Source organism: Aspergillus novofumigatus (assembly GCF_002847465.1).
Source record: "Aspergillus novofumigatus IBT 16806 chromosome Unknown P174scaffold_7, whole genome shotgun sequence".
NCBI lineage: Eukaryota > Fungi > Ascomycota > Eurotiomycetes > Eurotiales > Aspergillaceae > Aspergillus > Aspergillus novofumigatus.
This window is the reverse complement of record NW_020194280.1, coordinates 209,526-229,881: the sequence shown is the minus strand read 5'-3', so window position 1 is coordinate 229,881 and position 20,356 is coordinate 209,526. Positions and strand designations below refer to the sequence as shown.

General features: G+C 48.1%; 10 protein-coding genes across 10 annotated transcripts; 6 read left to right on the top strand and 4 right to left on the bottom strand.

Annotated features, from left to right (window-relative positions):
• Positions 1-2,772: 2,772 nt before the first annotated feature.
• P174DRAFT_462789 (FAD binding domain protein) lies at positions 2,773-4,148 on the bottom strand (the record flags this gene model as incomplete). Its single annotated transcript, XM_024830176.1, has 2 exons — positions 2,773-3,105; positions 3,177-4,148. 2 exons carry the CDS (start codon positions 4,146-4,148, stop codon positions 2,773-2,775), a joined length of 1,305 nt encoding a protein of 434 aa, XP_024679193.1.
• Positions 4,149-4,787: 639 nt separating this feature from the next.
• P174DRAFT_462788 (alpha/beta hydrolase) lies at positions 4,788-5,886 on the top strand (the record flags this gene model as incomplete). The annotated part of the gene is made up of 3 exons (XM_024830175.1): positions 4,788-4,896; positions 4,961-5,292; positions 5,410-5,886. 3 exons carry the CDS (start codon positions 4,788-4,790, stop codon positions 5,884-5,886), a joined length of 918 nt encoding a protein of 305 aa, XP_024679192.1.
• Positions 5,887-6,366: 480 nt separating this feature from the next.
• Positions 6,367-7,676, top strand: P174DRAFT_462787 (C2H2 type zinc finger domain protein; the record flags this gene model as incomplete). The annotated part of the gene is made up of 2 exons (XM_024830174.1): positions 6,367-6,539; positions 6,617-7,676. The coding sequence occupies 2 exons, from the start codon at positions 6,367-6,369 to the stop codon at positions 7,674-7,676; spliced, it is 1,233 nt and encodes a 410-aa protein (XP_024679191.1).
• Positions 7,677-7,686: 10 nt separating this feature from the next.
• On the top strand, positions 7,687-9,046 carry P174DRAFT_375609 (uncharacterized protein; the record flags this gene model as incomplete). The annotated part of the gene is made up of 3 exons (XM_024822632.1): positions 7,687-7,959; positions 8,034-8,589; positions 8,973-9,046. Coding segments are annotated over 3 exons (903 nt in total), but the record flags the coding sequence as incomplete, so codon positions are not given.
• Positions 9,047-9,684: 638 nt separating this feature from the next.
• Positions 9,685-11,040, top strand: P174DRAFT_514639 (DsbA family oxidoreductase). Its single transcript, XM_024832099.1, has 2 exons — positions 9,685-10,030; positions 10,084-11,040. Exons 1-2 carry the CDS (start codon positions 9,986-9,988, stop codon positions 10,729-10,731), a joined length of 693 nt encoding a protein of 230 aa, XP_024679189.1. The 5' UTR covers positions 9,685-9,985; the 3' UTR covers positions 10,732-11,040.
• P174DRAFT_493935 (uncharacterized protein) lies at positions 10,781-11,689 on the top strand. Its single transcript, XM_024830853.1, has one exon. The coding sequence runs from the start codon at positions 11,047-11,049 to the stop codon at positions 11,296-11,298; it is 252 nt and encodes an 83-aa protein (XP_024679188.1). The 5' UTR covers positions 10,781-11,046; the 3' UTR covers positions 11,299-11,689.
• A 98-nt stretch (positions 11,690-11,787) lies between these two features.
• On the bottom strand, positions 11,788-13,523 carry P174DRAFT_444368 (NADP-dependent oxidoreductase). Its single transcript, XM_024828071.1, has one exon. The coding sequence runs from the start codon at positions 13,373-13,375 to the stop codon at positions 12,134-12,136; it is 1,242 nt and encodes a 413-aa protein (XP_024679187.1). The 5' UTR covers positions 13,376-13,523; the 3' UTR covers positions 11,788-12,133.
• A 704-nt stretch (positions 13,524-14,227) lies between these two features.
• On the top strand, positions 14,228-15,359 carry P174DRAFT_444366 (putative cyanamide hydratase). Its single transcript, XM_024828070.1, has 2 exons — positions 14,228-14,634; positions 14,684-15,359. The coding sequence occupies exons 1-2, from the start codon at positions 14,415-14,417 to the stop codon at positions 15,187-15,189; spliced, it is 726 nt and encodes a 241-aa protein (XP_024679186.1). The 5' UTR covers positions 14,228-14,414; the 3' UTR covers positions 15,190-15,359.
• Positions 15,278-17,034, bottom strand: P174DRAFT_462782 (uncharacterized protein; the record flags this gene model as incomplete). Its single annotated transcript, XM_024830173.1, has 3 exons — positions 15,278-15,763; positions 16,039-16,526; positions 16,800-17,034. 3 exons carry the CDS (start codon positions 17,032-17,034, stop codon positions 15,278-15,280), a joined length of 1,209 nt encoding a protein of 402 aa, XP_024679185.1.
• Positions 17,035-18,537: 1,503 nt separating this feature from the next.
• P174DRAFT_462781 (phosphotransferase family protein) lies at positions 18,538-20,088 on the bottom strand (the record flags this gene model as incomplete). The annotated part of the gene is made up of 4 exons (XM_024830172.1): positions 18,538-18,673; positions 18,714-19,527; positions 19,553-19,892; positions 19,936-20,088. The coding sequence occupies 4 exons, from the start codon at positions 20,086-20,088 to the stop codon at positions 18,538-18,540; spliced, it is 1,443 nt and encodes a 480-aa protein (XP_024679184.1).
• Positions 20,089-20,356: the final 268 nt, after the last annotated feature.

Here is a 20,356-nt window from a genome sequence, read left to right as displayed (position 1 = left end):
AGCTAACCAGGCTTTAGACTATATATTCTCTGCATTAAGACTATTTTATAGATTAGTATATATCCCATCATGCATACTATAAGATGCATAATACTTACTTAGCTTAATATATTATAAAGTTGCAGATAATAGGAGTTATAGTTAAGAGATATATACTATTACTATAAGATAAATAGATTAAGGGCAATAATATTAAAGGAGAATAAAATAGAGAGGTGAACAAGGTAAGTTAGGTAAGATATAATTAGTTTCACTAAATTTAATATAAGGTGAGGGTGAGATATAAGTAAATTAAGTATAAGTTAAATAAGTACTTTATATATTATTATTAATATATTACTTATATATATCTTTAGTAAATACCCTTAGCTTTACTAAATTAGGAATTTCTTTATTCTATATTAAAATAAAGAGAATTCTCTCTCTACCTACTTCTCTACTTTATTACACCTACTATTATACTACTCTATTATAATTACTATTTCCTATGTGTTCCTTTCCTCTTACCTACTTTATTTTTTACTTTATATCTTTACTCTTATAATTACCATTCCCTATATATTCCCTCTATCTTATATAGTTTATTTATTACTTCATATCACAACATCAAAATAGCTAGAACTAAAGCTAGTGCTAAAAAGAGCACTGGTAGAAAACCATTAGGTTAATGAGTAAAGCTGAAGTAGATTACTTATAAGATATTACCTAGATAGAAGAGTATTATAATGCTAAAGGTGTAGCTAAAGAAAAAGCACTATACCTACCTAGGAGGTAAGTACCTGACTACTAGATTATTTTATAGATTATTATATTTAACCCTGTATTAGTTACTGCATTATGGGAGATTAAGTAATACCAGAAGGGTGCTAACCTTCTTATATAGAAGTTATCATTCTAGTATCTAGTCTGAGAGATCTATCTGGAGGTCATAAATAGGAATAAGGAAATGTGCTAGCAGGGAAGTGCCTTATTAGCCCTCTAGGAAGCTACAGAAGTAATACTTATCACAGAGTTCATAAGTATAGAATAAATACTTTTAAATAAAATAATATATAAACTAATAGGAAGGTTAATAGTAGTAAATCTAGCAGCTATACATGCAAAGTATGTAACCATCTAAGTTAAGGACATACATTTCATCCAGCATATCTGCAGATGCATGATGGGATCTAGTATGCCTGGTGGAGGATGCCTTAGTGGCTATAACTAGGGGAGTAAAAGGAGATAATAGGAGTTAGGTTTAATAATAAATTATAATATACTAATCATTAAGAATAGTAATAGAAAGTTAATAGTGCACATTCATGGAATTATTTGTGGCTATAGGTAATACAAGCCAGTGACAGTAAAAAATTTATTTTGGCCGGTTTGTACATTCAGTCCGCCGTAGTTTGGTTACATTTTGGTATACTCCGGGCTCCACACATAATTTAATATCCGGGATTTGCAAGCCCGGCATCAATGTGCTTGGTAGCAAACAGATCATGAACAAGTGAATGCTACAGTCACTTTGGGGGTTTAGGAAAACGTATCAGTAGGCTGGCCAATTGGCGGCTTGGCGGCGTGTGAAATTGAGGCTCAATGAAGCAGACAATATTGCTTGGTGTGTGGAGTTCATACCACAATACAAGCGCTTATACAACAACACGCGAAATTGGAAGAAATATACGATAAACATAACGATTCAGGCTCATATCGGCGAGTTCAGCTAGGACAGCAATCTGACTGGTTAAACCAGAATTGTAAGAGATTCTGTAAATACTTACCCAAGTAAGAGTGCTAGATATATGATAATAGGTATCTTTATATACCTGTAGTTCCTCTTATGGTAGATAGGTTAGTATATCCTGAGCATAGAGATGGTAGATTATATATATACTCTCAGTTCATGGTCTGGGCATACCATCTGTACCTCCTCATCACGCGATGACAGTTTGCAAGGACATCCAGTGATGCCCTACTGTATGGTTTTCCGTGAAGGTCCGTCCAGATTAAGTGTTTCTCTGGATTGCTCAGTGATTCCTTCGGGATCGATTGTGATCGATGTTTCCCTTTGATTGTGCCTGTCACACCCGCCTTGCGCTAATGCGGCTGTGTTGGTGTCGTAACATTTAGTCGCTCAAGAGAACAATCCAGTCTGGACGAGCCTAAGGTAGCTTAGACTGAATAATTTTAGAAAGAGCAAGGGCTCACAAATAATAATCCAAACATGTCCTAGAGACCAATCCGGAGGTTGCCACTGTATTAGGTTTTTGACATAGTGGTACATCGGTAGGGATAGCTGGACTGCTAATGCTAGTTGTCTACCCTGTGAAGAAATTATGATTAGCAGATATACAGTGGCAACGCTTGGGGAAATCTAATCTAGTCTAATAGGTCGACCTTTATAACAGGTGATCCTGCTATAGCGGTAATCAAGTCAGCAGAAACTGACTCGTTAATTGTCATCATTCAAAAGCCTTTTTATTAAAAATAGACCCACATAGCCGTCGTTCACTGTAATCGCTCTTTTACAAGGCCAAAAAGTAATTGTCATGTTGACGCAAAACTAGCATTGGGGCGTAAGCACTGTGTGCCAGTTTAAAATGCTATCGTCGGCTTGTGATGAGAGGGTTATTGCGCTACGAATCTACATGTCAGTGTCCATCCTGCGCCCAAGAGTCTGCGTCATTGATGTATCACAGAATATAAAGTAGTGCTTGTCAACAACAGCACTGTTGTCATTCGCAGGATAGTACTGCTGGGATATTTGTGTGTTAGGATATAGCTTAATCAAGCTTTGTGAGTGTACAGACTCTTTCTCATATCTGTCCGCCAGACACTGAAGAAAGCCTCGGTTGCCTGCTTCACCATTTCGTCGTCACCGGATGCGCGAGCCATAAATCTTATGAGCCAGTCCTGCTTTGCTGTGCTGACGTCGCTGGCGATGCGCAGCTTGTTCTGCGACGAGGAAGGATCGACGAACATCTGGAATGCGCGGCGTCGTTCGTCGGTGTACATGTCGAGCACGCCGATGGGCTTCCCTTCGTGGATAATGAGCTCCAAAGCGTCGGCCAGAGCATCGGCGTCGAGAATACCCGTGGTGAGGCCCATGGCCCCCATAGGCTAGAGGAAGTGCGGTGTTAGCCTATTGTCCGGGAATTGGATCATTAGTACAGAAAGCGGATCATAGTTACATTGTTGAGATGCGCGGCGTCTCCCACTAAGACACAGCGTCCACTGTTCAACGTGGTCGCGCAAAGTTGGTGCACCCGATACGGAGATGCTCTCACCACTGTTGCTGTATCGAGTTGAGGGCCCGGCACAACGTGGGAGAGAAGGCTCCTGATGGATTCCTCCGCAACCACCTGGTCGTCCCCTCGCTGATCGCTAGAATGGAGCGCCACCGTACATCTCCACAGGGTTTCTTTTCCGCGCTGGGGTTTCTCCAGCGGCGACACAAGCCCCCAATGGACGGGATCAACAAAAAGCGAACTCGGGAAATTATCATCAAACTCGGCATCTTTTATCAAAACATCTATGGCCACCAGGCGCTCCGGCCAGCTATGGCCCTTGAATTGAATGCCAAGTAGCTTCCGGGTCGTCGACCTCCCGCCGTCGGCACCCACGAGGAATGAAGCGTGGAAGGTGGTTTCGTCACTCCCATCTGCCCGAGTGACGGTAGCTGTTACCGAGTCCGCGTCTTGCTCAATGCCTTTGAGCCGCAGGCCAAAATGGACATTGACCAATCCAGTCTCGACGGCCCTTTTGTAGAGAAGGCTGGCCAATTTTGACTGTTGGAGGTTCACCACTCCATGGTCCCAGTCATTCGTGCCCACTATCGGCAGACAAGCAAGCAGCTCGCCTAGCTTTTTCCCTCCGTTGCCGTCGTCAGCCAGCGGGCCCCTCCAGCAAAGACCGCTGGTGGTAAACCCGGTCGTTTTGATATCGTCTAGAACATTGGCTTTTTGGAGCGCGTGCAGAGCTGCAGCGTAGTAGGAGCACGCCCGAGGGGCGTCGCTGAGATCTGCCTCCTTCTCAACGATGTCGACTTTGATGCCACTCTGGGCCAGTCTCAATGCTGTCAGGAGCCCGACGGGTCCTGCTCCGATGATGACGACAGTGGCGGAATAAGGGGTTTTTTCTTCATTCTCAATGATCGAGGGCATTGTTGTAGACCGTGTTGGCAATGGACGACGAGCAAAAGGGGTATAAAGCCAGGCTAAATCGGTGTAGATTGCGAACAATTGAATGCTGGAGTACGTTGGACGCGCAACGTGGTACTTAAAGAATTGCTCGGCCGGAACGACTTCCCTGTTGTTAGTAGACTAATAATTATGCCAACAAGAGCCAGCAAAGGCGAGACCTATGCGCTTCCATTGGGCTCTGCCCGGAATGGTGACAAAAGCGCAACCCGCCGGGAACAAAGTACCGACTGGTTGCCTAGGTTGATCTGTAGACTTGAATAATTTCCCATTCTGACGAGATCTGCAGTTGATCCCTTCCTACCCGGTATAAATCCATTATTATCCAGGTGTTTAGTCCGAGATTATGCACTGGATTGCTGGTAGAATGCGAGATTGCAGTTCCGATATCGTTATTACCCCACAATATCCGAGACAATCGGGTTCCCGTACCACATTAACCGAGAGCAAAATCAGATCATTTACGAGGCCGTATAGATAGGCGACATAACTGAAAGGGTCCTTTTTCACCAGGGTGATTATTCCAACTCACTGAGCATAGTATTCTTAGTCTCCAGGTTGGCCCAAACCGGTGCTAACACTATCACGGACGTACCGATCATCATGCCCACAAAGGATTTTGTATACAAGACCGTCGAGGGCCTTGATGTCGCAGCGACTGTGTACTGGCCGCAGACTGGGTTGGGAAACCCAGGCACGAAGCTACCGATTGGTAAGATAGTTTAACCCTGCTTGAATTGGAAGGACCAAGTAGTACTAACTGTACATCAAAATAGCAATTGGATTTCATGCAGGCGGCTTCACCATCGGATCCAGGTTTCTCTTCAATCTCGAGGAGATAGAGGTACTTCTCGACTTCGGATTTGTTGTTGTGTTGGCGGATTACCGTCTCTGTCCACATGTCTCCCTCTACGAGGGTCCCATCCAGGATGCGAGAGATGCTTTTCGTTGGGTGAAGACCACGCTCCCCGAGCTGATCCGCAGGGAAGTAGGACTCACACTGGATCCAAGTCGTGTTGTCGCTTTTGGTCAATCTTCCGGTGGTACTTTGGCTTTACATCTGGTGGGCTTAACCACATTGTCCCGATCCCTCTTCTCCAAGCGCTACGTGCTTAAGAAAATAGCTCACATTCTTGCCTCGTTCTCAATAGGGAAGCCTACCTGACCCCCCGCAAGCGATTGCAGCATTCTACGCAGCCGCCTACTTCTCTGACGATGCCTGGAGCCAACCGACCCCGGCTCGGAAATGATGCCTCCAATTGATCAGTCGTTTGCGCAGCGTGTTCTCAGCGAGCCACCCCGTTCCATGACTGATGTCGCACCGGAGCAGTTTCTCGCACCGGGCACCATGCCCATGCCCAATCTTTCCAAGCCTCGAGACGCCTGGTTGGCTCTAGCATTCAAGGAAGGGACACATCTGGAGCGCTGTGTCCAGGACGGCGACCTTGCGCGTGTGGACCCAGCAACTTTCTTCTCGTCTGCATTCCCGCCGACGATATTCTTGACTGGGACCAAGGATACATTTATTGACCCGCGGTTCTCGCGGCGCGCGCATGAACATCTGGCGGGACTGGGGGTGAAGTCGAAGCTGATTTTGGCGGAAGGAGGGCAACACGGGTTTGATTTTGGGCTGGGAAGGGACGAGGTCCAGTTTAAGGAGAGCGTCCTTCCAGGCTACGAGTTTTTGGCCAAACATGTTTAGGTAGCCACGGCACAGGGGCTACCCAGTAGCCAACCCACATAGCGACAGTCAGACTCGGAAGGTAACAGTAGATTGGATACGCGATACTCGGTATACAGCAACCTGTCTCTAGAGTAGGCTAGAAATATGATTTTTGAACTGATGCGTTCATTTGTTACTTTGTTTTAACCTACATATGACCAGGATGCCAAAATGTAGCCTAAAATATGGGTAGGTGACCGATGCCTTCTTATACAGCTCTGTTGCAGTATTACACTATTCTTCTTCTTCTTCTTTTCATATAGTTCAGACAGAGTACCAGCAGGTTGCCCTATTGCCAAGGAGATCTACATACGCTTTCCCTATTTTCCCTATTAGACCGTCCAAGAACTCCGGGCACATCCGTGGGGCCCACTGTCTCCCTGAAATCCCTTTAAGATCTGAAACATGCATTCAGGGATGGTGAGTCTTGTATCCTTCTGTAGTTGCTCATCCGCATCCATGGATCTCCACTTAAAGCCACCGGTGCCTCGTCCTAGAAAGTCGCTGAACATGCGCTGCACCACATGCCAGACAAGCTTCAACCGACGAGAACACTACCAGCGGCATCTGCGGTCACATACAGAGGAGAAGCCTTTCTCCTGTTTCTATTGTCAGCAGATCTTTAGCCGTGGGTAAGATGATTTCTTTTCCTTTCCCTTTTTATATCAACGGCTACATATATGACAGCAATCGCTTACTGGATGAGCAGAGACTCACTCGCCCGCCACTATACATCTGTCCATCAGACGGACACGGGGAAGCCCCTGGCCAAAAGACGCAGAGTCATCAAAGCCTGCGAATCATGCCGGCTATCTAAAGTCCGATGTGATGGAAAGGAGCCATGTCAGCGTTGCTGCGACCAGCATCGAGAATGCTCCTATCTGGTCTCCAAGCGTACCAGACAGTCTGCCACACGCACTCGCCAACACCCTAGTGAGCATTGTCTGAACCTTCCCTCTAGGCAGAATCAACCAGGCAGTGAGCCTAGGAATAGTTCGCTTAGTGTAGACGTAGTGTCGCAAGCTGCTCATCCACAAAGTCAAAACCTGTATGAACAGGCACCGGTACATTGCCCCGCCCAGGCCGAAGCGACCTATGGGGCCATCGATACCATAACGGTACCTCCCTTCTTTTCGTTGGACTGGAATGACTTTGATGAGTGGCTCAACTTTGGTTTTGACGATGAGTACTTGGGGATATCCGCTCCTGCAGCATCCGCCACAGCCGCTATCGCCGGGCTCTATGGTAACATTCAGGAACCCGATATGGATAAAGATGCCATCGACCCGAGGCAGTACTTTCCGGCTTCTATTGAACTGGACGCTCAGTTGGTGTTTCCTGACATGACTGCTATCGCCAGCGAGGATATCGAGAAGGAAAATCTCGCCCTGGTCGAGCAGGTTCCGGACGGTGTCCCACTGAAGGTGTTGGAGATGGCTACCGCATTGCAAACCAAATCCAACTACCCCAAGTTTATCGAGTTGCGCATCCCGCCTGCTCGCGTTCTCAATGCCTGGGTCCAGCTCTACTTTGAGCATTTCCACCCTGTCTTTCCGATCTTGCATAAGCCTACCTTTTCCCCTGCGACGATGAATCCATTCCTTGTTCTTACCGTTGCGGCCATCGGCGCGCATTTCTCAGCTTTGGAGGGCTCGCAGGCCTGCCAGAAGGCGATGCACGAGCTCATCCGACGATATACGTCGTACACAGTGAGGCTACATCTCAAGACCACATCTTGTCAGTTCGAACACAGTCGGCTAACTATCTAAATGTGAGTAAAAGTGTGAACAATGCAATCGCACCAGTCGTGAGCTTTGGATCATGCAAACCATACTTCTCAATCAGCTAGGCCTGATGTACTCGGGCAATCGACGGGACCTTGAGCTGGCAGAGCTGGTCCAGGCCGTCCCGGTTACTCTTGCACGACGCAAGAGACTCCTTTCAAATACTCTCCCTCGTACACGAATATCCGCGTTGCAGCTCCCGCTTGGTCAAGAACGGCAGCTCTCAATACATGACGAGGAACGTCGACGGGCAGGGTTCGCCATTTGGGTAAGCGTTCCGTCTATGTCTCAGACTCGGGCTTTTATCGATGGCAAGTTTGGTAACCTCCGACTCTCTCGCAGCTGATTGATTTCGGGTGGAAATATAGCTTTGGGCTTAACCATGTAATGACGGCGGACGAGCTGCAGAATTGCCTTCCGCAATCGGACGATTGCTGGGGTGCACCAGGCGCTCAGCAGTGGGCTCAAATCATGGAAGCCAGGAACTTTTCCACGGTACCGTCCTTACCTCGAACCATTGCGAATCAAAACTGGATATGGGCATGGTCACAGACTGGAACGCTGGGAAAGCAGACTATCCTGCACTATCTGACAAGCATGGTCATGAACGACGACGCAGATAGCTCCTCTCAGGGTTGTTGGTCGGAACAGAGACTCGCAGCGGCGGCAACATTCAAGAGCCTCCTTGGAGAAGAACTTGGCGAGGGCCACACAAAGGCAGCTGTGCTCCACCGCGTGCTGATTTACTCGGGCCTGATGATCCATTACAGTCCAACCCTGCGAGTAAAATCTGTTTGTCTAAGGGTCATATACCGGAGAATGGACGCCGCGTCGTGGGATCTTCTATCGAGTGAATGGGCCAAATCACCATTTCAAGGGCGTCTGGCGGTGTTGTATGGTGCTCAGGTCTTTGAAACAATCCGCTTGAATCGCTGCGTGCATTTCCTAACGCCGGCATCTTTGCTCAGAGCCGTACTTGTGCTGTGGGTATATTCCACGCTCTGCCAGCGGTACGGGTTGCTAGAGAGCCGTTGTCCTGGTCCCGACGGAAACATGGAACCTCCTGCCGTGCTCGACTTAGAGTGTTTGCAGACGGCGGGTACGAAAGGGTGGATTGCGAATGGATCAGGCTGCCTCAAGCTTCCGGGAATTGGAAATCTGCTTTGTCACCGGGGAGCGCGTAGATTGTTGGAGGAGTCAATTGTGGTGATGAATTCACTCAGCTACTGGAGTATCAGCAGCTCATATGTGCAATTGCTGCAGCGAATTCAAGCAATAGAGGGAGAAACCGGAAGGGTTCCATCCTGATGTTGGGGGCCTGCTGGCTCTCAGGACTCTACATGGATTTGGGTTAGAGTGTTGCCTCCAGACGCCTTGGAAACGATGTGAGAATATTATAGCATTGAGACCTTGCAAGCGGCATCTTTCCTAGCCTGGCTGGTGCTCTAGGGCCAAGGAGCGCGTTAACATCAGTCTAATTAGGTATGTTCTAGGACATGTTGCATTTACCAGCAGTCTTAGTTCTGGTGGTGTGAAAGGATAAGAGATGTTTATGCAAGCTCGGGCGTAGGGGTGGTATGCGCAGGTATATAGCTGGTCCAAGGAATTTGATAGATCCACCGGAAGGATCGATGAGGGCCGGCTCGACCCTGATTCAACGAAACCCTTTTAAGTCTTAGCGATTACGCCGCCGTTTCAGGCAGCCGTCTTACGGAGGACGGGGCCCTATCCAGCCAGCAGCCGATGCAGGGGCATCATGTCAGGAAGGCCCTGAACTCGGCTCCGACAGGTGCCTATAGAAGACGAGGCTGTTTGCTGGTGGCCAAGAGATCAAGTCGGGGAGAGTGGATGCTGTGGCTGACCAGGATGTTTCTCTGCTTAATTATTATTAGGTATTTGAGGCACTGTCTCACTATTATTAATCATACAAGAATGAAAGAAAAGAGAAGCCTGGATCACATCACACGCGTCACATTGCGTAAACTCTACATGAACCGATTCTACGTCTACGTATTCAGCCAACCCCCACACACAAATGCTTCTCTAGGCAGCTACCATTCTTCCTTCCATCCGACGCACCGCCAGCAGCTGGGGGAGTCGCATATTTCATGCAATCCCCGAAGCTTCAGAACATCTCTAGACGAAATGCTTCATAAAAGTGTCTGCCTACATAAAGTGGCTGGGATGCCGACAGGAATGTCCCAGGCTCACCATATATAAACCTATAAACCCCGCCATCACCATCATTCTTTGTCTCCAGCAACAACCTCGCCTCACACGACACCCACCACACAATGACCGTCATTGAAATCGACATAGTCTTCGACTTCATCTGCGCCGTAAGTAGCACCCCCTCAGAGCCCGCATCCGTCCCCCGCTAACCCAAACCTAGTGGTGCTACATCGGCAAACGCAGCCTCGACCGCGCCATCGCTCTGTACCGCAAAACCTACCCGGGCGGCCGCAACGACACCATCATCATCAAATGGCGCCCCTTCTATCTCAACCCCAACCGGCACGGGTGCAGCGTGCCCAAGTCCGTTCTTTTCGATGAGCGGCTTAAGGACAAGACGCCCGAGCAGCGTGCCGCGATGGTCAAGCGTCTGGATAAGATCGCCCAGTCGGTAGGTGTCCGCATTAACTACGGGGGCATGATTGGGCCGGACACGCGCGATGCGCATCGCCTGGTTTATTTGAGTCGGGAGGATCCTACGATTAGTTCGGAGGTCCATGGGGAGCTTGTTGAGAAGCTGCTCGAGGCGTACCATGAACGCGAGATGGATATCTCTCGGCCGGAGGTGTTGAGGGAGGCGGCGGTAGCGGCGGGGATTGAGGCTGCGGTGGTGGAGAGGTGGCTGGCGGAGGATGTTGGTAATGTGGTTGACGAGGAGGCAAGGAAGAATAGAGAGATTGAAGGGATTAGGGGGGTTCCGAGATTCCTCTTCCAAGGCAAGTATGAATGGGATGGCGACGATCTGCAAGAGTTTATGGAGATCATGGAGAAGGTGAAGGCAGAGGAGGGAAGTGAAGGAGGTCCTTGACAACCATGTAAGGACTATTGGGACTATTGGGCATGTTGATCGTTGTTATGTACAGCTGGTAGTCTACCATGTTCCCAGAGTCGATTGCTAACATACACTAACGGGGCTTCCGTAGTTTCAACTGATACTTGAGAGCCTTGTTCGTGCTCCATATGGGCTTTACCTGACAAGACCTCCGGAACCAAATTGGAAAGGTTCGCAGCTCTGCGCCGGTCTGGGTATCCCAGAGCTTGATAGTTATTCTTCGCTTGACGAGCCTCCCACTGCACTGCATGTAGCAATTAGCATACCATCCCAAGGCTGGTAGGCCTCAAAATGTATTTAGCAATCATAAAGTTCCTCCATCTGCGTGACAACTTAACAAACATAGCACTATACTCTCTCATAATCTGTATCTTCTCCTCTATATTCATTATTAAACACATTCTCCCAAAGTCCCTTAGCAGTTATTTAGTACTTATAAACCTTAATACCCATACGCCCACTCTATCTGTCGGCCAACTAAACTCCACCATCTTTTCTTCTTCCTCTGTCATCTTCCTCGTATCAAGGTGCACCTCAACCTAATCCTCCCTACTCAGCCACTGCATCACACCAGTCCTTCGCAGGAGATTACAGAATCCATCTTCTTTATCAGCACTGGGTGAGCACTGCGATACATAAGAGCAGGGGAGCAATGGGAAAAGCATATTAATAAGGTTAGCTTTTTTCTGAGAGCCCCACCAGTTAAGGGTTAGCCATAGACAACACATCCCCATTTGCAAAAGATAGTCTATTTAGTTGTTGATAGAGGAGGGTTTGTAGGGCACGAGCCGTCCGGTTAGTCATCTGTTACTGTTTATTGATGAAAAATAGGGAAACGGTCCGCGTTAATGGGAAGTAAGCAGCCAATGGTTTGTTGGCAGAGAGTCAATAGAAAGGTAGAGATGATGGCGACAGTCATGCTGCCAAACCTCATGCTTCAATAAGGCTACGAACAGGAGAAGACCAATGTTAGGCATACGTGACTCAACCTCAGAAGCTCATAAGCGCGCTCTCAGGGCCATGCAGATTAGGTACCGTCTCAATATGTACCCTAGAAATTGGGAGAAGCTCCCTTCAACTAATTGGGCAAGAACCTTGACATTACAAGTACAGTCATATAAGATGGCCCACTGCAATTTCCTATGTATGGCCATAACCGCTAACTTTTTCATCAGTAGCTTGAAGGTATTCCCAAGCTTTTCAATCTTAAGGAGCCATACTCATCCCTTCTTTTGTTGATAAACCCCTGCTGTTTCTTGTCTCTACTTTGCCCAATGCATGCATGGTGAAAGGTAATAGAATTCCAGACGTATTGTTGGTACATTAAGAGACTCGCGTTTGGTCTTCAGTCGACAAATGTCGTATGGCATCGGTCTGTTCAGATGGTAAGAACGATCTTTCCACGCCCAGGATACCTTCCGTTGGCAATGTCGTACGCCTCTTGTACTTTTGCAAAGGGATACGTCCCAGCAACAAAGGGACGTACAAAACCCGAGTCCGCAAGTTCAGCCAAATAGTGCAAAGCCTTGCTGCTGCCTCCGACAATAAAGAATAAAGCGCGGACGCCCTCCCTACGTATACCACGCTTTTCATGATCCTCAACGAAGTTGTAGCTCGCCGAATCCACGGATAAAAGAGTGCCGTTCTCTTTCACATAATTCCAGCACTTGGCCAACACGCCACCCCCGACAGTATCAATAATGATATCGTAAGCGCTGTTGTGGCTCTCCAGCATGCCGTACTCAACCGTCTCGTGAGCACCGAGCTCTCGAAGGAACTCTGCATTGCGAGTATTCGAACTGGTGGCGGCCACAACGTGGAGTCCAGCAAGGGAAGCCAGCTGGACAAGGTAGACTCCAACAGCCCCAGCGGCACCAGTGATCAAAAGCCGGGGCTGCCCTTCGCCAGAGGTCCGAGAAGATCTGCTTCTCGCTACTTCCTCAACGGAGGGTACAGGAACACTCGCATGGTCAAATAAGGCCTCGTATGCTGTTTGTGCACTAAGGGGAATGGCCGCGGCCTGCTCCCAGGATAGAGTCTTTGGTTTCAACGCAACTTCATTCTCCTCCACGATGCAGTACTCGGCCCATGCAGATGCACGATTCACGTTCAACATTCCGAAAATCTCATCTCCCGGTCTGAACTTGCAATCCTCCGAACCGACCTCCGCAACAATACCCGACACGTCGCTTCCGATAATGGAATGCTCTTGGTGATAGCTTTCGGGCCACGTCAACATGTCACGAATCACCGTTGTAGCCTTGACACGGACAAGGAGTTCGTCTCTTTTTGACGGCTTAGGAATAGGCGTGTTTTGATCAAGGTACAAGGCTGACGACGGTGCCGGATTCGAGGGTGAATATGGAGCGGCAGATGAAGGAGCTGAACCCACACGAATTGCCTGCATTGCGAATGATTTCGATGTCTTCTTTAATATGTCTGACTTGGATACCGATTTGCAAGCACTGTTGTCCAAATGCAGCCCCAAGGTGATGGTTTTAAATATAATGTTGGAGAGTCTAAACGGATTTCTAGTACATTCGGACGGTCCGGGTCTCATAGGCGGTGATTGGGAGAGAGAAACTAAAATACGAGTCTGACGTGGTGCTCCAAATGTCATGACTCATCTTGATCTACAATGGATCTTTTTATCTGAAGGACTCGTCTAGGTGGTCTTGGGATATTTGGGATTGAGGTGAGGTAACCTATGTGATGATGATTTGGATAAGTTCATGTTCGCTCCACACCGTAGTATACAGATCACCTAGATGGCCACTGAGTCGAGAAGACCGGACCCTTTCAGACGGTTATCTCGTCATACAAATACTAGGATTACCGAACTTCTGACAAGACTGCCGATGCTGACAACTCTCTATCTCAAATGACACGTTAAACTGATGCCGTTCATTAGTTATTTATGGATACATCTTTAGGATGAATTTTGAATATTTTCTATTGGCTGATAGTCTCCTTTAGACTAGTAGTGTCTTGGAGATAAGTGGTATTTTCAGATGTAATGTGGGTATTTATTACACCTACAAATTTCACATATGATCCAAGGCATGAAGAAGGGGCGCATGGCCAACCTAAGTAGAGGTGGCGGTCATTTCGGCCGTTCTAGATACACCCTTGAGCGATCATCATACTCCGTACTAGCTGGGTAATGGTGTTACAATTAGGTATATTGGATGGTTCTGCCACTCATGTGATGGTAGCCTTGGTAAGCCCGTATTTGTAAGCCAGTTGATGTGCGCATGAGCCAGGCTGCCAGGGTCTCTAGCACTACGTACTCCGTATGATGCGGGGCTGAAGAATCACAAGAGACCCACTCCAAAAGACTTCCTATTTAGGTAACATCAGATGTATGAGAAGCTTAACGGTTCTCCCTCAAAGTCGGAAGGCAATAATCGCATCTGGAGGGAAAGCCCTGAAAATAATAGTAGCATAGTCATTACTACCTGTACCGGATGACGTTCGGTCTCTTAGTTTGGTTAACATTACAAATCAAATTCGATCGGCTCAACCATTATTTCAGGAGGTTAGCGAATGGCTATATAATGATTGTTGGAGCCATTCTCACATACTATCAGTACTTGCTGTCATAAGAAGTGCGCTTGGTTGAAGTGAATTTTCATACTCTATCTAGGCCGTCCCTCTACATGTGTCAAAACGAAGTTGAAGTCAATGGCTGGACCAGCATGCCTGCTAATGCTGGCGCCATCTTTGGTGATAACCCCTTCATCAACGTACCGGAAGCCCTGTCGATCGATGAGATCAAGCTTCCAATTGATGACCCCATTGTCGAGAAAACTCTGAGCTATGCAAAGACCGCTCTTCCCGTTGAAACATTCAACCACTCTATGAGGGTTTACTACTACGGTATGCAGCACTGCGCTTCCATGCTTTCTTATTTGCTCACCGGCTCTAGGAATGGCTATCACCAAGCAGCAGTTCCCTAAGCAAGCCAGTGCCCTTAGCCCCAGTACCTGGGCCTTGACCTGTTTGCTGCACGACATCGGTACCTCCGAGCACAACCTCACTGCAACTCGGATGTCCTTTGATATCTACGGCGGTATCAAGGCTCTGGATGTCCTTAATGGTTTCGGCGCTACCCCAGATCAGGCCGAAGCGGTCGCTGAGGCCATCATCCGACACCAGGATGTCGGAGTTCATGGGACAATCACGTATATCGGCCAGCTCATCCAGCTTGCCACAATCTACGATAACGTCGGGGCTCACCCATACGTCAACGACTTTGGCAATTTGATTCACGATACAACTCGCGCCCAGGTCCAGGGGGCGCACCCGCCGGGGGAATGGCGCACGTTCTTCTCCGGCGTCATCCAGAAGGAGGAAGCAATCAAGCCCTGGTGTCACACAAAAAAGATGGTCAATGTTATGAGGAATAGAAGCCGGCACCCTGCTGAGCAGTGAGATGAAAGTCTATCATTTGGTCATGTCCGGACGGACCGTATTAGCTATTATCATATTGCCATGCAGATAAGTAGAATGTTAAGAACACCTATATAAGGAGCCAGTCACCTTCTACTTGACCTATATTGAATATCCACTGGGATGAGGATATGTCTCCGGAATCTTGCCGCTTCCAGAACCTTCGCAAAATAATCCCAGCATTAACCGCATTTAAGCATTTGGTTTCGAACCAAAACTTTTCAAGACAACCAGCCACGAAGTGTCTGTGAGCTCCCTGTTGGGATTCCAATCCCGCAACAAACAAAGGCCACAGGATGCACTTGAACAGGGAATCACTGCTCCTAAGAGCGTCAATTACACGGATCAAGTCACAAACGAGATCGTGTTGCGAACTCGTGTCTCCAGTCAGAGCATCCAAAACGCGTCTGCCATATATCAGAGCGCCAAACTTATACGACTGCGCCACCATGTCGAGCATTCCAAGGGGCCGGGTCAACGAATGAGGCTGGAGTAAGCCCGAGGCCCAGGTGTGGCAGTCAAAGCTCTGCGTAGAATCAAGCATCATCCTTACTTCCTGCACGTACGGATACAAGTCAACCGTGTCAGAGCGATCTGACCTCATCAAAATGTCCCTTGCAGTTGAGAAGACCCGTAGAGCGCCTAATATTTGATCAGGGCATCCCAGAAACGCCCTGTCAACGCTCATTTCGAGAGGCGTGGCAGATTGTGACGGAAGAGTCGAACAGGAAAGTAGCCGAGGACGTGTACATGTGGCTCCGAACGTGTCGATCCTGAGGCAGTTACGTTCGTCAGCACGTACTCCTGGTCAAGGTTTCGTTGTCAGCATACGTACAAGTAAATCTGTCTGAGGATGAAGTCACGTAATCCTTGGACGGTGGTTCCCATATCTTGCGAAGTCATCGTACGTGGCGCCTGGGATGCTGGGAATTGGGCCATTAAGCTCTTGATGCCTTCTAGATGAAAATTCCACTTGTCGCTTCCGGACTCCAGGAGATCGAGAAAGATCAGGAGGAACGCGCTGGCAACTATTATATCTTTTTGGGATGGCCTTGCAGTCCCCAGCGCCCTTGAGAGTCCTTGTATCGCATTATATTTGAACTGAAGAGCGTTGTAGCTGGCATCCTGCAATCCAAGTCCGGAATGTGTTGCTGATTCAGACTGATAGAACGTTCGAGCTGCATTTGCCTTGTGCCGCGCCGAAAGAGCAAGAATGGACATCAACAAGACAGGATGGCCCAGAGCAGCAGGTATTAAATTCCTGAGAGGATTCTTGTTGCTGTCATACATGATGAACAGCTTGCATACACATTTGCTATCTGCGTCTGCGTCAGATATTGCTCGGGCACAGTCCTTAAAGCAACTTGAACAATACCAGACTTACAATAATATAGATAATACCTAGAGCTTCTTTCTAGCCCAATGATAGACGGATCATCCAGGCTGGATGGTATGCTGCGATTGGAGGGCTCCAAGGCTTCTGTATCATCCACAGTAATTCCGTTAGTGATGGTCTCGTTACATACAGAAACATCGCACTGGGGAGCCCCAAACAAGAGCACCGTCTTGGCATGTAAAAGAGTTAAAATTACCCTTCAGTTCAGTACCAACTATGACTGACTGATTTCTAGACCTAGCAAGCGTTTGGCCTCCTGTCGACGTGGTTCTGGAGTTGCCCCCTACTGCCGTAGAAGGGACTGATGCGATCTTGGCTGACAACGTTCCCATTTTCCCTCGATAGGTCGCACCCTCCGCCCATCTAAGAGGCCTTTTCTCAAAACATTCTAACCCAGCCTTTTTGCATTTCTTGCAGGGCGGCTGGGCCATTGTGCATTCGACATGCCGCCGGCGACAAGTGTAACAGGAACGTTGCATTGTGCGCAATCACCTCGAAACATAAACTGACTCCAAGACGTCGACCTTCCGGAACAATGTGCAAAGCTTCCTTAAGTAAGGCGGCACAAGACTGTCGGGGCCCTTGACGACTTGCAAAAGCTATCGTCGGTCGGCAGCCAGCGTCGTTGTTCAGGCCTGTAGATAGAATGGAATGAATGGCGACAACCCTGAATACCGTACCCGACTACTAGTTGGCCACTTCACAGATGGTGGTGCTATCATTTAGCGCCCACCAACCGGATCTTGATAATATTTCCGTTTCTTTTGGGTCCCAAACTCCAAATAGCCACCCAGTTTTCCCCCCCAAATTGGTCATCCAGACTAGTAAGGTAACAAGGTAACAAGTGAACCAAACCTAATCCAGAAATGCTGACATGCTCTCCCCTGTCAACCTCCGCTAATCCTGATCCCCGCCAGCACCCGGGCTGCTAAATTACTCATGGCACGTCGGTGCCCTCTATTTAATCACCATCCTTATAACTAACTCCCGTCACAGCCTGCGCCTCTTGGAAAATGACCCCCTCCTGCCCCAACTGGCTTCGCGTCTAAGTATTTGTCTCGGACACTTAAAAAGTAGAGATGAATTGCTAATTGGCCGTCAACAGGGTCCTTCGCTGCCTAGCGGATCACGGTGTTTCTCTCCCAGCTCCGCCGCATCTGGACGCACAAGACCAGCACCGGCTTTTCCCTCCTGTACATCCTCTTCAATCTCATAAGTGCCACTGAACCGTCTATTCCGAGAGAGGTTTCTGCAGGATGTGAGGGCGATATTCGTTGGGAGGATCCGTAGTCGTCCCGATGGTAGTCATAATAAAGAACTTTGGGAGATAAAACAAAGAAAAGAGGTAATATAGCCAAGTTACATATGCGGCCGTATCTCCACAGCTGTTTCCACTTTTAACAGGGACAGGAAAAAATTGTGCACCATCAGAATTGCGTTATGCATCATGGCGCCATCCATGGTGTATTCACCCATGAGCTGGTAGAGTTCCTCCGAGTGAACGGTGTCCTGGACCCGTATGCAAGGGATTTCCAAAACAAGACGCCCCTCGACTATGCGGAAGAGCAGACTCGGCGCATAAGGCCGCAAGACTACCCCGGATGTGAAGGTCAATGGGATAAATCATTGAACTGTTTGAAGTATTGGAGTCCCCACTCTATCGCATAAAGTACCTCGGCCAAGGCATTATTGAATACCTGTAAATATACATCGCAGACCGAGTTTCTGTCAACGAGCTTTCCAAGCCCTTTCTACCTAGTGCATCTGGAGAGGTGAGGGTCAGTACATTAGGGATTGAATCGCAACATGCTAAATGCATTCTCTGATATGATGAATAAGGGACTTTGACCCGGCTATACAAACCAGTGAGTATTTGCCAAGGATATGCTGTCAATGCTAGCATGCACGCAAAGAATGTTAACTGAATTAGGCTGTTACGTGACAATAATTCTCTTTGCTAAAAGGCCAACCACGCAGCCCAGTGAAAAGAAACAAATACAAAGAGGTAAATAGACCTGGCGTCCTGTGCCCAGGGCTGTAACAGGGCGTGAAGAAGATGATTTAGCACACCTCGTCCCATGGTCGAAAGTCTCTTCCGGTTTCGTAAAACCTCTCTTCCTCATATTCGAGTGTTGTTTCTTCTCCAAGCTCAGTATAGTATTCCTGAAGCTGGCGAATCTTGAGGCGCACGAACCCCTCGCGCTCTTTATGCTTTTTGGGAATTGTGGTGACGTTGTGGACCCTGTCTGCAATGGTTGATCGCGGTCCCCAGCAGAATTCATCGAGTAACTCCCAGTAGATCATGTCGACGGATGATACCATCCGTGCAGCAAGAATAAACCAGGCGCTCTTGTCTTCAATTGTTTTTCGCATACGTGCTGAAAGTCGGTACTCAGGGTTAGCCCCAGTGGTTCCCTCCTTCTGTTGCAAACAGTTCAGAAAAATCTCTGCTTTGGGAAGGAACATATCGAGAAACCCGGCAGCACCAAGTTCATTAATGATTCGATGAGGCCGTTGAAGAAGGAGCCACGATGGGATACTCCCAGCGAATTCCACGGGAGCTGCATAGCAAAACTCCCAGTCAATAACTCCCGTGACGCGAAGGGAGTCATCCACAAGGACATTGCCAGGTCCGAAATCGTCGCAAAACAACTTGAATGGACCGTGGTTGTCTTTGTGGGAAATGAAATCAAAGGCTATAGCTTTCATCAGATGGCGGCAAGCGTACTTCTCCCGGCAATCTTCGGAATCATACACGCTATTCCGTTGTTCCCTTAGGTGAGTTGACTGCAGTTGCAACAATGATGCAATATAATCGGTAGAGCTGTGATATACGCCTGGAGGAGTGCGATTTCCCAATCCGCAGGTCCGCATGAGCTCGTTGACTTCCAATGTCAGGCGGGCCGTCAACCATATACTGCCCACTTTGTTGGTCTTTATTTAGGCAACCGATGCAATCGAAGTCGAGCTTCCAAAGCTCCAGCAGTATCTCCGCCATTTGGCTATAAAGAAGCCCCAAGGTTCGTGTGTCAATATCGGGTTTCAAATTATCCTCCTTCCGTGGCGTGTCTTTTCGAGGGATCTCTGACATTTTCCTTCCTTCAATCCAGGTCATGATAATGAAGGGCCCAAGACCAGTAGGGTTCTCATGCGCTACTCCATACGCAATGACGCGAGGGACAGGAATCTGAGTCCTGCTACCGACAAATTCCATCACTACGGCCTCTCTGCGGACTTTCTCGTCTAGAAACATCGATTTTCCAGGCAATGGGAATCGAATCAGCCAGTCCTCGCCGCCATCTTCCCAATTCAATCTTAGGCTAAAATTGAACGAACCAGAAGTGCATTGACCGGAGCAAGCAGTCATCGCGTTTTCGGTAACGATTTGCCAAGTCACAAATCCCTTTCGATGAGGTGGAACACTGCCTGATCCACTCTTGTTTGAAAGCGTCGAACTGCCGAAGTTGGATGTCATCAAAATCCATGTTTTCAATAGAAATATGGCCTCGATGTATTCCTATCAAGTGAGATTCCCGAAACGAAATGGGACTCGGGTGTTGTCTAACATGGTCTCGAGCGTATTAACAGCTCTCCTTTTCTGAAACCAGTTGTTGACATAATCACATGACTGCTGTTTCTTGTGCATCACATATCATGTGATCCCTTTGATTAAGTGTCCGAGGGAAGATGATTTAAAAGCATGGTAAATCAGGGAGTAAGAAGTATCCTTTCAATAGCCCAAGTATCCTGCAT